Source organism: Austrofundulus limnaeus, unplaced genomic scaffold (genome assembly GCF_001266775.1).
Source record: "Austrofundulus limnaeus strain Quisiro unplaced genomic scaffold, Austrofundulus_limnaeus-1.0 Scaffold107, whole genome shotgun sequence".
Lineage (NCBI taxonomy): Eukaryota > Metazoa > Chordata > Actinopteri > Cyprinodontiformes > Rivulidae > Austrofundulus > Austrofundulus limnaeus.
Genome location: NW_013952509.1, coordinates 196,419 through 208,695, shown reverse-complemented (window position 1 = coordinate 208,695; position 12,277 = coordinate 196,419). Strand labels below are relative to the sequence as shown.

At 38.2% G+C, this 12,277-nt stretch overlaps 1 protein-coding gene across 1 annotated transcript in view; it reads right to left on the bottom strand.

Annotated features, from left to right (window-relative positions):
• Positions 1-12,277, bottom strand: part of oprl1 (opiate receptor-like 1) — a gene marked incomplete at its 5' end in the record, with an annotated part of 180,444 nt that overhangs the window by 56,273 nt on the left and 111,894 nt on the right. The window contains 1 exon segment of the mRNA XM_014013858.1: positions 11,358-11,448. Coding sequence (XP_013869312.1) covers positions 11,358-11,448 — 91 coding nt within the window.

The following is a 12,277-nucleotide window of genomic DNA, read 5'->3' as shown; positions in this document are numbered from 1 at the left end:
GAGTCACTGTTGCCTTTCTATCAGCTCGAACCAGTCTGCCCATTCTCCTCTGACCTCTGAAATACTCAGACCAGCCCTTCTGGCAACAACAACCATGCCACGTTCAAAGGCACTCAAATCACCTTTCTTCCCCATACTGATGCTCGCTTTGAACTGCAGGAGATTGTCTTGACCATGTCTACATGCCTAAATGCACTGAGTTGCCACCATGCGATTGGCTGATTAGAAATTAAGTGTTAACGAGCAGTTGGACAGGTGTACCTAATAAAGTGGCCGGTGAGTGTATATTAAAGGTTCATTCTTTTAAGGAATGAAAGGCCATGATTTACAGTTGGTTTGGTAACATACCAATTTGTCAGATTTTGTTTGTTCATGTATTTCATTTAAATAATAAAGTGTTTTGCCATCAGCCTGCTCAGGATGGCAGATATAACATAGCCCTAATGGCTAAATGAGGCATATTTACAAGGTGAACCCATCTTCATTATTGTTTATAATCCTTTTATTTTAAATAAACAACAATGAATGTTGCTACCTTTGAAGTGCAATGACAGAAAATCATCATTTAGAGTTTATTTTTTCCTCCTCTTTTGTTGTATTTTTATAAACACCGTTATTGCAAATTTCCTTGTGACGTGATCCTATCATTTTGAGGTTAAGTTGGTTAGCCATAATAAAATATGATGATGAATATCTTGTGTGTAATGGGTTGCCATGGTGTGTGCATGTAATTAAAATCAGATCCCTGAGAGTCAAGGCTCACCGGCTCCTGAGAGTAAAATCCAGCTTTGGCTTTATCAGACGACCATTATGCAAAAAAGTACTCTGGCCTCACTCTGCACAGTAAAACCACTCCAGAATAATTCTATTATTGATATTCATTGCAAAGGGCAAAAAAATGCTAATTCTTTCAATTTCAAAGAAAATATTTTGTTTTTTCCAGTCAACAAACCAGACTATTTTTCATCTTTGTTTCTGAATGACTTTGTCATGCAGAATGAAGGACTTATGTTCAGCCAGAGCTGGAAAACTAAAACATATATAGTTTAATAAAGAGTGCTACAAACCTACAATAGCAAAGGCAAAGATTATTAAGAGCCCAAGGGATGCATGATAAAAAGGCATTAACATGGGTATCAGCTGATATTGGTCATTTTTTAAAATATCATATTGGTGTGATATGCAAAACTGGGCTGATATTAACCTCTTAAGCCCCAACAGGTTTTCTTGAAGTTTTTGCTCAAAATACCATGCCAAAATGTAATTGCGTGTATCTCAGCATTTACAAACTCTACTTAAATAACCTTGGTATCAAAATAAAGCTAACACTTGGGAGATTTCATCAGAAGTGTAAGTATTAAAGAGATATTGGGGATGGAACATGTTATTTTGATTATTTTTTCCACTCTCACCTGAATAATTTTTTCATTAGATAGTGTATAACCCATTTTAAACCATAATGAAGTAAGCTAAAAACACTTGGTAACCATAAATCCATTTGTGGACATTACCTATGCAACGATTCATGCTGCTAAAATTAACTGGAGAAAAGTTACAGAAGTTTTAGTTAAGAGATGATTTTAGATTTTGTTATTCTGCACAGGACAGACCATGTTGGTACCATTAATAAATGTTAAGAAATCTTAAGTTTTATGTCGAAAAGTTATTATGACCCCGGAACGCGAAGCATAAGTGGGAGTCATATTGTTTTCGTACTGTTCTTTTTTTTTWWATTTTTTTTTCAGTGATTTTTGGTCAACTGTAGCACAGGAACGGCTGCACCGGTCAACATGAAATTTGGCAGGATTGTAGATGAGTCTGACCTACACTGCGCCAGCCAACGGTTTTACAATAGACCCTATATTTGAGGAGGGGGCTCATTTCAAAGTGGGGGTGTCAGGACATGCAAAAATGCTTATAACTCAGAAACTGTTCAACATAAAAGCTTCGGATTTCTTTTGTTGTTTAGCTCCGATAAAGCTCTATCCATCAGGCCCATCAATCAGTGCCCCTCACCCCCCAATTTAAATGAAAAATGTGTTTTCGTACTGTTGATTGTTTGTTTTTTTATTCAGTGATTTTTAGTCAACCGTAGCACAAAAACAGCTACACCAATCAACATGAAATTTGGCAGGACTGTAGATGAGTCTGACCTACACTGCGACAGCCAACAGTTTTACGATAGACCCCATATTTGAGGAGGGGGCTCCTTTCAAAGTGGGGGGTGTCAGGACATGCAAAAATGCATATAATTCAGAAACTGTTCAACATAGGAGCTTCAGATTTCTTTTGTTGTTTAGCTCTGATGATGCTCTATCCATCAAGCCCACCAATCCGTGCCCACACCCCACCAAACCCCCAATTTATATATCTTTAGTTCCGGTGCATTTCTGCGTGTGGGGGTCATTATGTTACCGCTATGCGGTATCTAGTTTCTTTTCTTACCTGCCTGAAAAGATTTGTTATTGAATATTTGTTCTTTTGAAAAATTATCCAAACATTTATTTTGTCACCATATACATTATATAAAATAATGAGAAACTATATTTGACTTCAGTTGGATCATATTCACTCAAAATCAAAAAAAAAAAAAAACTTTCAACTCACTTTACAACACATTTAGGTATCTACTTTGACTTGCTTTAAAATAATAATGTCAAAAATGTTTCCTTTACAGATTTGCTTTAATGTATTTACAGATTTGCAATGATGCCATTTTGTACAGTTTGTTTACTGTCTGATTCAACTACTTGATGTTTGAACTGTGTTTGGTGAATGTAATAGTTTCCATGAGATTTTAGCCTAAATTCTTAGGTTTCTTTTGATTCCAAACATGTCCAGGTTCAACTGACAGATCTGAAGTTAAAAGTAGTTAAAAAATAAGAAAACGGATGCTCTCCCTTATGTCTGCTTCAGGTCTTGAGAGTCGTGTCTGTGGGTCTCCATAGTCACTATTAAATATTCCATTGGAAAAATCTTGTATATGTTGTACCCCTGAATTAGGGTGGAAAGAATCATGAGAGTGATTGTCAGCAATGTTTCCTCATGCAGTGAGTTTATTGCAATCACATGAACAAATATAACAAAAATATAACAAAACATTCTTTCTGTCCTTTTGTTAAATGTCTGACTCTATAAAGAGTACAATAATATAACACACTTGGTATAAAACCTCTAAATCAAAACTATAAATGCAGCTTGAATGTTGATTTTTACAACCATTAGCTTTTGCACGTCCTAGTGGGGAAAATGAGCGTGTGCTTCACCCCGCGGCATGTGGCGACATAAAAGTAACTTAAAATAACAATAAACTTAACTTTTTCCTTCACAAACTGTCGTAAAACATGCAATAACATATCTCACAATTGTACACAGCATCAACTATCCATTACATAAAAAACATTGCCTGAATTAGGGTGGAAAGAATCACGAGAGTGATTGTCAGCAATGTTTCCTCATGCAGTGAGTTTATTGCAATTWGGAAAATGGCACAATCCCCCCTAGTGGTAGRCAAGATAATCGATCCCAGAGCAACAGAGCCTCAGGCTCACTAGCTGATCAGAACAATTGACGCTCATAATCATCATMAAATTAGCAGTGCTGTTACTGTATTTAACTTTAACAATAACTATTTCTGTTATGAACTTTGCTCATATTCTCATACTTGTTCCCAAACACAAAACAAAACAATGAAACATGAAAACCTTTTTAAATCAATAAAATCTCAGTTCAGTCACTGTGTTACAGAATGTGAACATACTGTGTRCTGTTTCAATCCATCACATACAGTATATGCATGCATGCTCACAGTCGCACACAAACTGGTGTTCAGATTCTGGGGTCTCTGACAGTCATTGAAGGTGTATATATACTAAAAGTTATCTCTGTTTCTTAGAAGACAAATAGGACAATAAATAGTGTTTCAACTTGTTTTTATGGATGTTTTGTTGACTATTTTGATATAGGACATTTATGTACAGTACATACTGTAAGTGAAGTGATCCAGCATTGCCACCCTGCCTAGAGCTTTTGCCCCACCTTTGCCACACCCCCCATGGAAAATTGTCTAGATCCACCACTGGTCGATGGTAAGCTATAACATAGCCATGGCTGCCTTGGCTATACTGCACCACCAAACCTCCTGAACACCATCAGAAGGCAAGGTGGGTGAAGTGTCTTGCCCAAGGACACAACAACTGAGACAGCTGGAGCGGGAGATCCTACAGGCCACCCACAGGTTACAGGATAACTCCCCTAACCACTCTGCCACAGCAGACCCTGAGGGGGCGTTTTCTGTATTTTCCAGGCTCATAATTCAGTTTTATAACACAATCCAGTAATTATGTTCCCTTCAGTTGTATACATGAAAAGCTGTATAAATGAAAAATAAATTAAACTTTTTATCATAGTCATAACCTTGAAATTGGCCTCAGTCTTTAAGAATCTCCAAACATTTCAGACATTCCCACTTCAGTATGTCTTTACAACAATGCTTCGGGGGAGGGGGTGCTCTGTGGGAYGTGAGTTATGCTGCAGACTGAGCTGCAGGGAGGAGCTATGTACAAATAGGCGGAGCTTTGTACCAGCAGCTCCAAATGGCTACCACAGGAGAATCAAGGATTTGTCAATCATACATAAGTGAGTCAAAGCAACACTATGGGTATGTTTTCTTTTGTAGGAGGGGAGCTTAAGGTGGTATTAAGCTTCTCCCCCATCTCTCATACACAAGGTTATGAGGAAATTTTTACCAAGGTATGTCTCATTACTTGTTAATATCTTGACTGTGCGAAGTGAAAAGTGACACAATAAGTGAACGTTCAGACGAGTTCAAATTGATTCATAAAAGACTATGCAGTCATTTATTTACACAAATTGAACAAATCATAAATTACAYTTAATTGTGGGTATTCCTATAAAAAGTGTCAAAGTTAAATGAGATAAAATCCGCGTCCGAATTTCAATTCACATCAACTTAGATTACTTAAATAGAACAGTAAAATGTCAGTTCTGATGTTAACAATCAAACAATTTTACTGGTACTTTCAGCTTAAGTTTTGGCAAATTAAGAACAAAGAAAAGGAAGAAAGTAAGGTTAGTAGGTTAGTACTACTTTTACTTTATCAAAGTGTGGGTCAACCGGATCAGCAYGTCTTTTTTGCGCTTAGGGTCCACATGACACGTCACTCCAAACACGTCAGCTTTACCTGATGATGTCTTCTTAAGGCACCCTCTGGGTAGGAACTGTCTCACCTCCGATCAGTCAGGGAACTGATTATCGGCTCGCTTACCGGTCATTGGCGAGTAGGTGTTTTTCAGTTAACATTTCGTCTGTTTCAGTCCAAGCCAGAAAAATTCAAGCTGTATCCGGTCCCTTCTTTTCAAAATAAAATCTCCCCACGGGAGGTAACAACACACTTTAGAGGCTTGAAGCCTCAGGGGTGGGACCGGCTGGCGTGCYGAGTCCCTGGCTGTTAAGTCTTCCCTAGTTGGCTCATGGGCAATGACTTAAAAAGCCAAACTGGGTTCCCTCCGGAAAGAGCCCCAGCTTTGTCTTCCTCGGTTGGAGTCAGGAAGTAGAGTGTGTCGCTCAAAGCCGTCCGGGTTAGTAAAAGAAACGGACGAACTTCTGCCCTCAGGCTTAGAGTTGAGTCAGAGAAAGAAAGATAAAAGATTTGCCAGRGCGCCAGCCCAAGGTTAAAATTCTGTGGTTGTTCACAACAGGATATGATAACCTTTTTCCAGCTTTCTTCTGATTGACTCTAAGAGAAATCATTGCAAAACCTTTATGATGATTAATTAACATTTCTGTTTATAATTAGTTCTGACCCTTCTGTTAGTCCAGATAAATGAAAGATTTTCTCAGGAAAAATCCACAATTATAGTATTGTGTTCACAGTAAAATAAAAGCAGTGATTTACATAACAACACAATGAAAACATTGTAATGAGATTCTCTGTGATTTTTTATACCATTATTAATCTTTTAAGGCACGATAAAAGAAAAGAAGTAGTTCCACTTTTCTTGTGACAGTCATTATCATGMTTTAACAAATGCATACACATTCTTAGATAAACAACAAATGAATCACGAACAGATGAGATTGTTCTGTCCATTATCTGATTAAGAGAACTGAGGAGCTCTCTTCTACRGTTGKAATGACCTGTCGTGGCCTAAATAGAGTTCAGTTTGTGACAGAGTTCCTGTCCTCTCGTCAGGCCTGTCCGAGGCCTGCTTCGAGGCAGGAAATCTTGTTTCTTCACTCGAGGTGACCCCTACACTTTTATGAGGGACTTTACATTATAACATGATGTAAAGCTCAAAAAAGTCCATTTTGCATAATACCCCTTCTTTAAATGGACTTTTCCTGCTGTTTTCTAAGTCCACAGGACACTCTCCTAGGTCATCACCAAGCTGAAATTAATAGCAGCACATTCTTTGACGATAATACAACGTACAACCATAATCACACCACATCCTGGGTWACATTTTTTCAGCCCATAGATGCACCATTTGCTACAAGATTACTCCACGCCAGCTTAGCACTACCCCCATGGGTATCACCTCTCTACTAGAGTGTTCCCATAACTGCATAACAATCACAACTCAGCCATAAAGTCAGTGTGGCCATTTGTGCTTCAGATGCTCAATGACCAGGTCACATCAATGTACACGACTGCTCCCAGGACACTAATCTGTTTCCACCAACATGTCCACAGTTGTGGACTTTCTGGTTTCAAGTAGTTATAATGAGATTGTTGTGAAAAAAACAAGACCAGTGATAATCATTATACCTCAGTTACATTTGCATTTTTTTTTTACTTTAGTGGGTCATAATATACAACTGAGGACACTGCCAACACCATCCACATTTGAGTTTGTAATGCAGTAGCAGCATTGTTATCCTGTGTGAAAGAGATCTAACATCTTGTGCCAGTGTCTAATTTTAGAAATTCCCAATTTCCCTCTAGTGAGATATCCCTCTCAGTGAGATTTTTAGCACTCATAAGCAACCGCTGTGCAAATGTTAATGAATCTGACATATTGCACTGCATCCCTCATGAGAATAAAGCATATCTGAAACGTAATCAGTTGTTTATTACTTCATAGCTTCATGTTTGATGTGCGTACATGGGATTCCACAGAGTTTTCATAAAAAGATGATGTTTAAACCAAATATCAGTCATTCACACCAGCCTTTAAAGTCTGAAATTTTAAGTCACGAAAAGAGAACAAAGCATGTGTGACAAATTTTCTAGAACAACCTACCAGCTGAGAAACCAGTAAAATTGTCCCCAAAAGAGTTTTGATCGACCTAAGATTTAATTCACTTCACTGCACTTTGTTTAACAGCCACTGAAAATAAAGAAATGTGTTCATGAAATGAGTTTCAAAAGCAAATCATTTTGTACAGGTATGTATTGTGTGCAAGAATGAATTTGTAAATATAAATTTGTATCTAATAGGGATGCCCCAAGCTGACTGGATCAGGGTCTCAATCAAGGCATTTCTCATTCAAAAGTATCAAAGTACCTGATCATATGTGACCATACACTCAATACGACTGATGACCTGTTGTCTATGGCTTTACATCAGCCGTGCCACAAAAGGGTTGTCCTTAAACGATGTGATGTCATATATCATATCAAAGTATTTAAAAATATAAAACAAGAGCAGTTCAACTGTCTACATTTGCAATTCAGGTATTTCTTGTGGTCTTAGTGTTAGTGCTGCACACAATATGAACAATTTAAAATTCAAACACTTGGCCAAGTTCACCAAGCCAAAGCTAACACTGCTGCAGTACAGTAGGCAGTACATTTTACAGAAAATTTGAAATTTATGAGAGAAGTTTTCACAGTAAGATATAAGACCGGACCATTACAGAATGGGTGACTGAATTAATCACTTTGAATTGTCAACTTATCTTGGAGAAAATAGTTTATATTTCTAGTTGTGGGCACAGCTAACTGAAACATTAGCTTCACTAATACCTAAACTGCTACACAAACTTCTTAGTTCTGTTAACAATAAAAAGCAAAATAGATAAAAAAAATATGGCAGAAGCCAAAATGCCAATATATATTAACATTTAGTCCACCATATGGCAGCCAAAATAATGTGCTACCACACTTTTAGGGATGGGTATATTTAAGATTTCATTGATACTCTTACTGAACCAGTATTTTACAGTCTTTTTGTTGAAGCTTTTCTATGGGAATAAACCAAAAACAAACTATGAATATGCAATGCTATTATTTTAGAAAAATATAGAACACACAAATAACCCACTTCATTTTTATTTGCACATGTAATTTTAATTTGCATTGCATTAACTGAAGGTTTTAACATTCTATGCAAAAAAGAGGAAGAATATTCTGAAATTTTTCATAAGTCTGAATGTGACAAATCTGATTTATTTTTCAAAATTGACCCAGTATTTTTTAGTATTTAGTACTGAATCTGATACGATGTTTTCCGAAGTGACCTCAATCTGAACCCTTGTGTTACATTTCATCTGACCTACATCAGTGTGGTGGTGGTGGTGAGCAGATCAATATGATAATGACACAAGCCTTGAGTCATGCTGGTTAATTCTTGTAGCTCCACGTCTTCAGCTACAGAACAGAAGTCCAGTTGTTTGATCTTTTTCTTTTAATTTTCCATGTCCTGGATGACTGAGAAGCCGSAGAATAATACAATAGTAAAGTTGAGCGGTTGCAGACTGTATGGATGCTAAAGTTACTCAGTTGATACTTTGGTTGTAGCACGTCTATTCGTTCCATAATAAAATGCTGCATTGAAACATTCTGTCAGAGGCAGGTTCAGATATAAACACTAAACTAAACAAGCATGTCAGATAATTATTTAATCTGCTCTGGTTGAACAACAACTTCAGAATCAACATGCTAACATGTAGCATCCATAGGCTACTTCTGTAAACAGCAGCTGAATGTGACTTCACATCTTTTCTGAGCAGCCAGGTCACAACAGCCCTTTCCTGAGTCTGATAGCGTAGGGAAAGCGGGCTGGAAGAAGTGAGAGAGGAAAAGAGAGCTTGTTTTTTTTTTTCTAAACAATACAGTAAACACTGTGTCCATGCTCATCATGTTAGTATTCCATTAGCATTAATGCTGAAGCTGATAGATTCATTCAAAATGTGTCATATGGAACTAGAGCTGAAGAACAGGCAAGTTTCAATTTCTATCCCTTCACAMTGGTTTTACTTCAGAACACAGCTGCCTTACATGTTTGGTTCCCCTCTCTATTCATCTGCCTTATGATGTATTCACACATCAAACACATTTTGCGTGTCAAAAATGCATCCAAACCTTCAAGTTGGACACTTGTGCACTGTGAGGTCAGACACTTAAATTGCTCTATATGTGGATCAAGAGGAGTTTATTGGTTGTTTTCCTCTGACAGTCCCTGTACAATGCTGGATGAAATTGAGAGAGTGGTTTGGCTTAATTTACTGAGAGCAAGAACACGTTGTCGTCTTGCACCTTGGTGCCATGTTCGGATTCACTGGATTATTCAGAGGAGTTCCGAGTTTGGTGAATTTCACCACTCCAGGAGCTGCACACTGACACAGGTCGCTTTCAGCTGTATTTTAGTCCCGAGCCCAGTTTGACGAGCTGCTGACCCACATCGGTGCCCACATCTCCTGCCAGGACACCAACTATAGGCGCTCAATTTCAGCTGATGAGGGCCTATTCATCAGTCTCAGGTTAGTGGGGAATATTTGGGAGACCCATCGGAAAATGTGCCACTATGTCACATAGCTGAGTCTCTCTTCAGAGTTCAAATTTTCCAACTCCAGCTTCTGGTGCTGTGAACGCAGTGTACACACATCAAAGGCTCAAAAGCTTTCCAAATGTGCAGTGTCAGATGCGACGCATCACTTCCCGATGCCCATTGACGCGTGTCCACTATAGACTTTACATGTAAAACTGATGCTCAAATCATGTTAGGTCTGAACATACTGTACATTAGACCTCTAGGTGATGGTTTCAGATTTATTAACTAAGCTTCAACACAGATATCAAACCAAACCTAAATCTGTAATGTGACAAATGTAAGTCAACACTACACCAAAACCTCCACAGATCACTGATAAAAGTGTTTATATTTAATTTAGAGGTAAAATTCATGACAGTAGAAACTAAATCACCATGCAAAACGCCAGGAAGTGGAGCTCCAGCTGACAAATAGGAAAGCAGATGTGGGAGAGGGAAAAGTCAGTTAAAATTCCAGCCTGTGAAATTGTGTTTCTGCTAGTACTAACTGTGTGCTCAAGATTAAAGCAAAGATGTGTGTCTTACGTGATGACATCACCATGTTATATGGGTGAAACTGTGTATTTTGTCAAGTAGAAACCCTCTCCCCCTTTCCCTTGAGCTGCTGTACTCCACCACTCTGCCTGTTTTCTGTGAAAAAGCAAAGCAGGAACCATTGTCTTTGTGGGTAAGGAGGAAAAAATGAAAGTACAAACTCAACTGCCTGCAACCCAGCTCCTGTAGTTCATTGTATTGAGCCGCTCAGAAGAGTCTGATCCTTAGTGAACGTTACATCCCTAACATTCCGAACAATTCCTTTGAGTTTGGTGTAGTCTACTATTATTTTGTCACAAATAAAACAAAATAAGATTCCGCATCTTTAACGTTATGATTCTGCCCATTTCGAAGCAGCTCCCTCAACCCAAACGCATTCTGGGCCAGAGTAGAGTAAAGCYGGGTCGTCTGGGTGGGCCGAGGCAGGCTTTACAATGCAAAAACACCTAGATGGAGTCTGGTATCTCCCCAGATCAGGGATGATGTAGCAGAGACAGCTTGATTAAGCATTGCTCACAGTCCAGCTTAATCAAGAATGTGCTGCATGTGAAAGGAATTCTTACCGAAAATATCAAGAATGTTGTGATGCCTATAGTAAGATTTTCAGCATCAGAGAAAAAAAAAGAAAAGTTAGTATGAATTACAGTAAGTCTGTTATTAATTAATATAGTTAATGAAAATGCTATTAGTTCTAATGAGTGGAACTGTGTCCACCAATGTTCATCTCCTTTTGGAGCTGTTGGTATGAAGATATGTCCTACCTTTTACCATCCTGATGATATAAACTGTCAGTGCTGCCTGAGTTGTATAATTATGTTAGTTTATATAAAATAAAATATTTTAAACTGATTTTGTTTACTGCAAACCTTGTGGACACGATAGCATTGATTTTAAATAATTGTATGTCTATTCTCTATGATCTGCAAGCCTGTGCTGTAAAAATAGTCAAAACAACGATTGATACTGGGAATAAAAAACAACTCTAGATTGTGGTGTCACAAAATGTTTTCCCTGTCAAGAACTTACTGTTATGTTCTCGTTCCACCTCTACATTTCCCAAGACCATTGCAGGGACTCCAAAGACCGAAGCCAGTACCCACACACAGATGTTCACCACCTGAAGAAAAAAGACAACACAGGCAGGGAACCTTTGGTTTAAATACTGTATATTACATTACTGAATCAAAAATAAACTTTTACACTGAACATGTACCTTTTTAAAAACCCTAATGTCAGACTGACATGATGTTGTCCAGAGGTGGAAACTAGTGAATTACTGTACATTTACTCACTTTACTGTAATAGCCTATATGCCATGGACTTCCGTTCTAGCACTTCCGGATTTTTTGGCCACGGACAGCACTTTTGGTTTGCATGCAACACCATGTTAGCGTAGGCTTTTTTCACTCGGTGGCTGCTGTCCACAGGATTTGCATTTTACATATACCAATATTAACACAGGAGATGTACAAGTTGACAAAAGTCCAGCCAAGTGGGAAAAATACTCTAAAGGGGATTAAATCCATAAAAAAACAAAGGTAATATGTCCAGAATTTAGCCTTTTGCATTATTACTTGGCTGCTTGTACTGTAGAGTTTTCATGTAGAGCTGTGACACTTATATTGTTGGAAAGAGCAAAGTCTGGATTTTAAATTGATGGGCTACTTGTATGGTTTGGATCATGTTGCCCCGACGTTGGTGTACTAAAAACAGGGAATGATTTTCAGGCGGAGGTTCTGCTGCTCTCGGTACAGGAGGGGAGGGGCGCTTGGGTTGTGTCTATTGTAATATACACTCTAATAAGTTTTTGCTTTTGTATAAAACTCATGAAAAAGTTGCCTAAAATAATTTCATTCTCTGTATAACACAAATGCGTGTGCGCGCACGCACGCACGCACACACACACACACACACACACACACACACACACACACACACACACACAC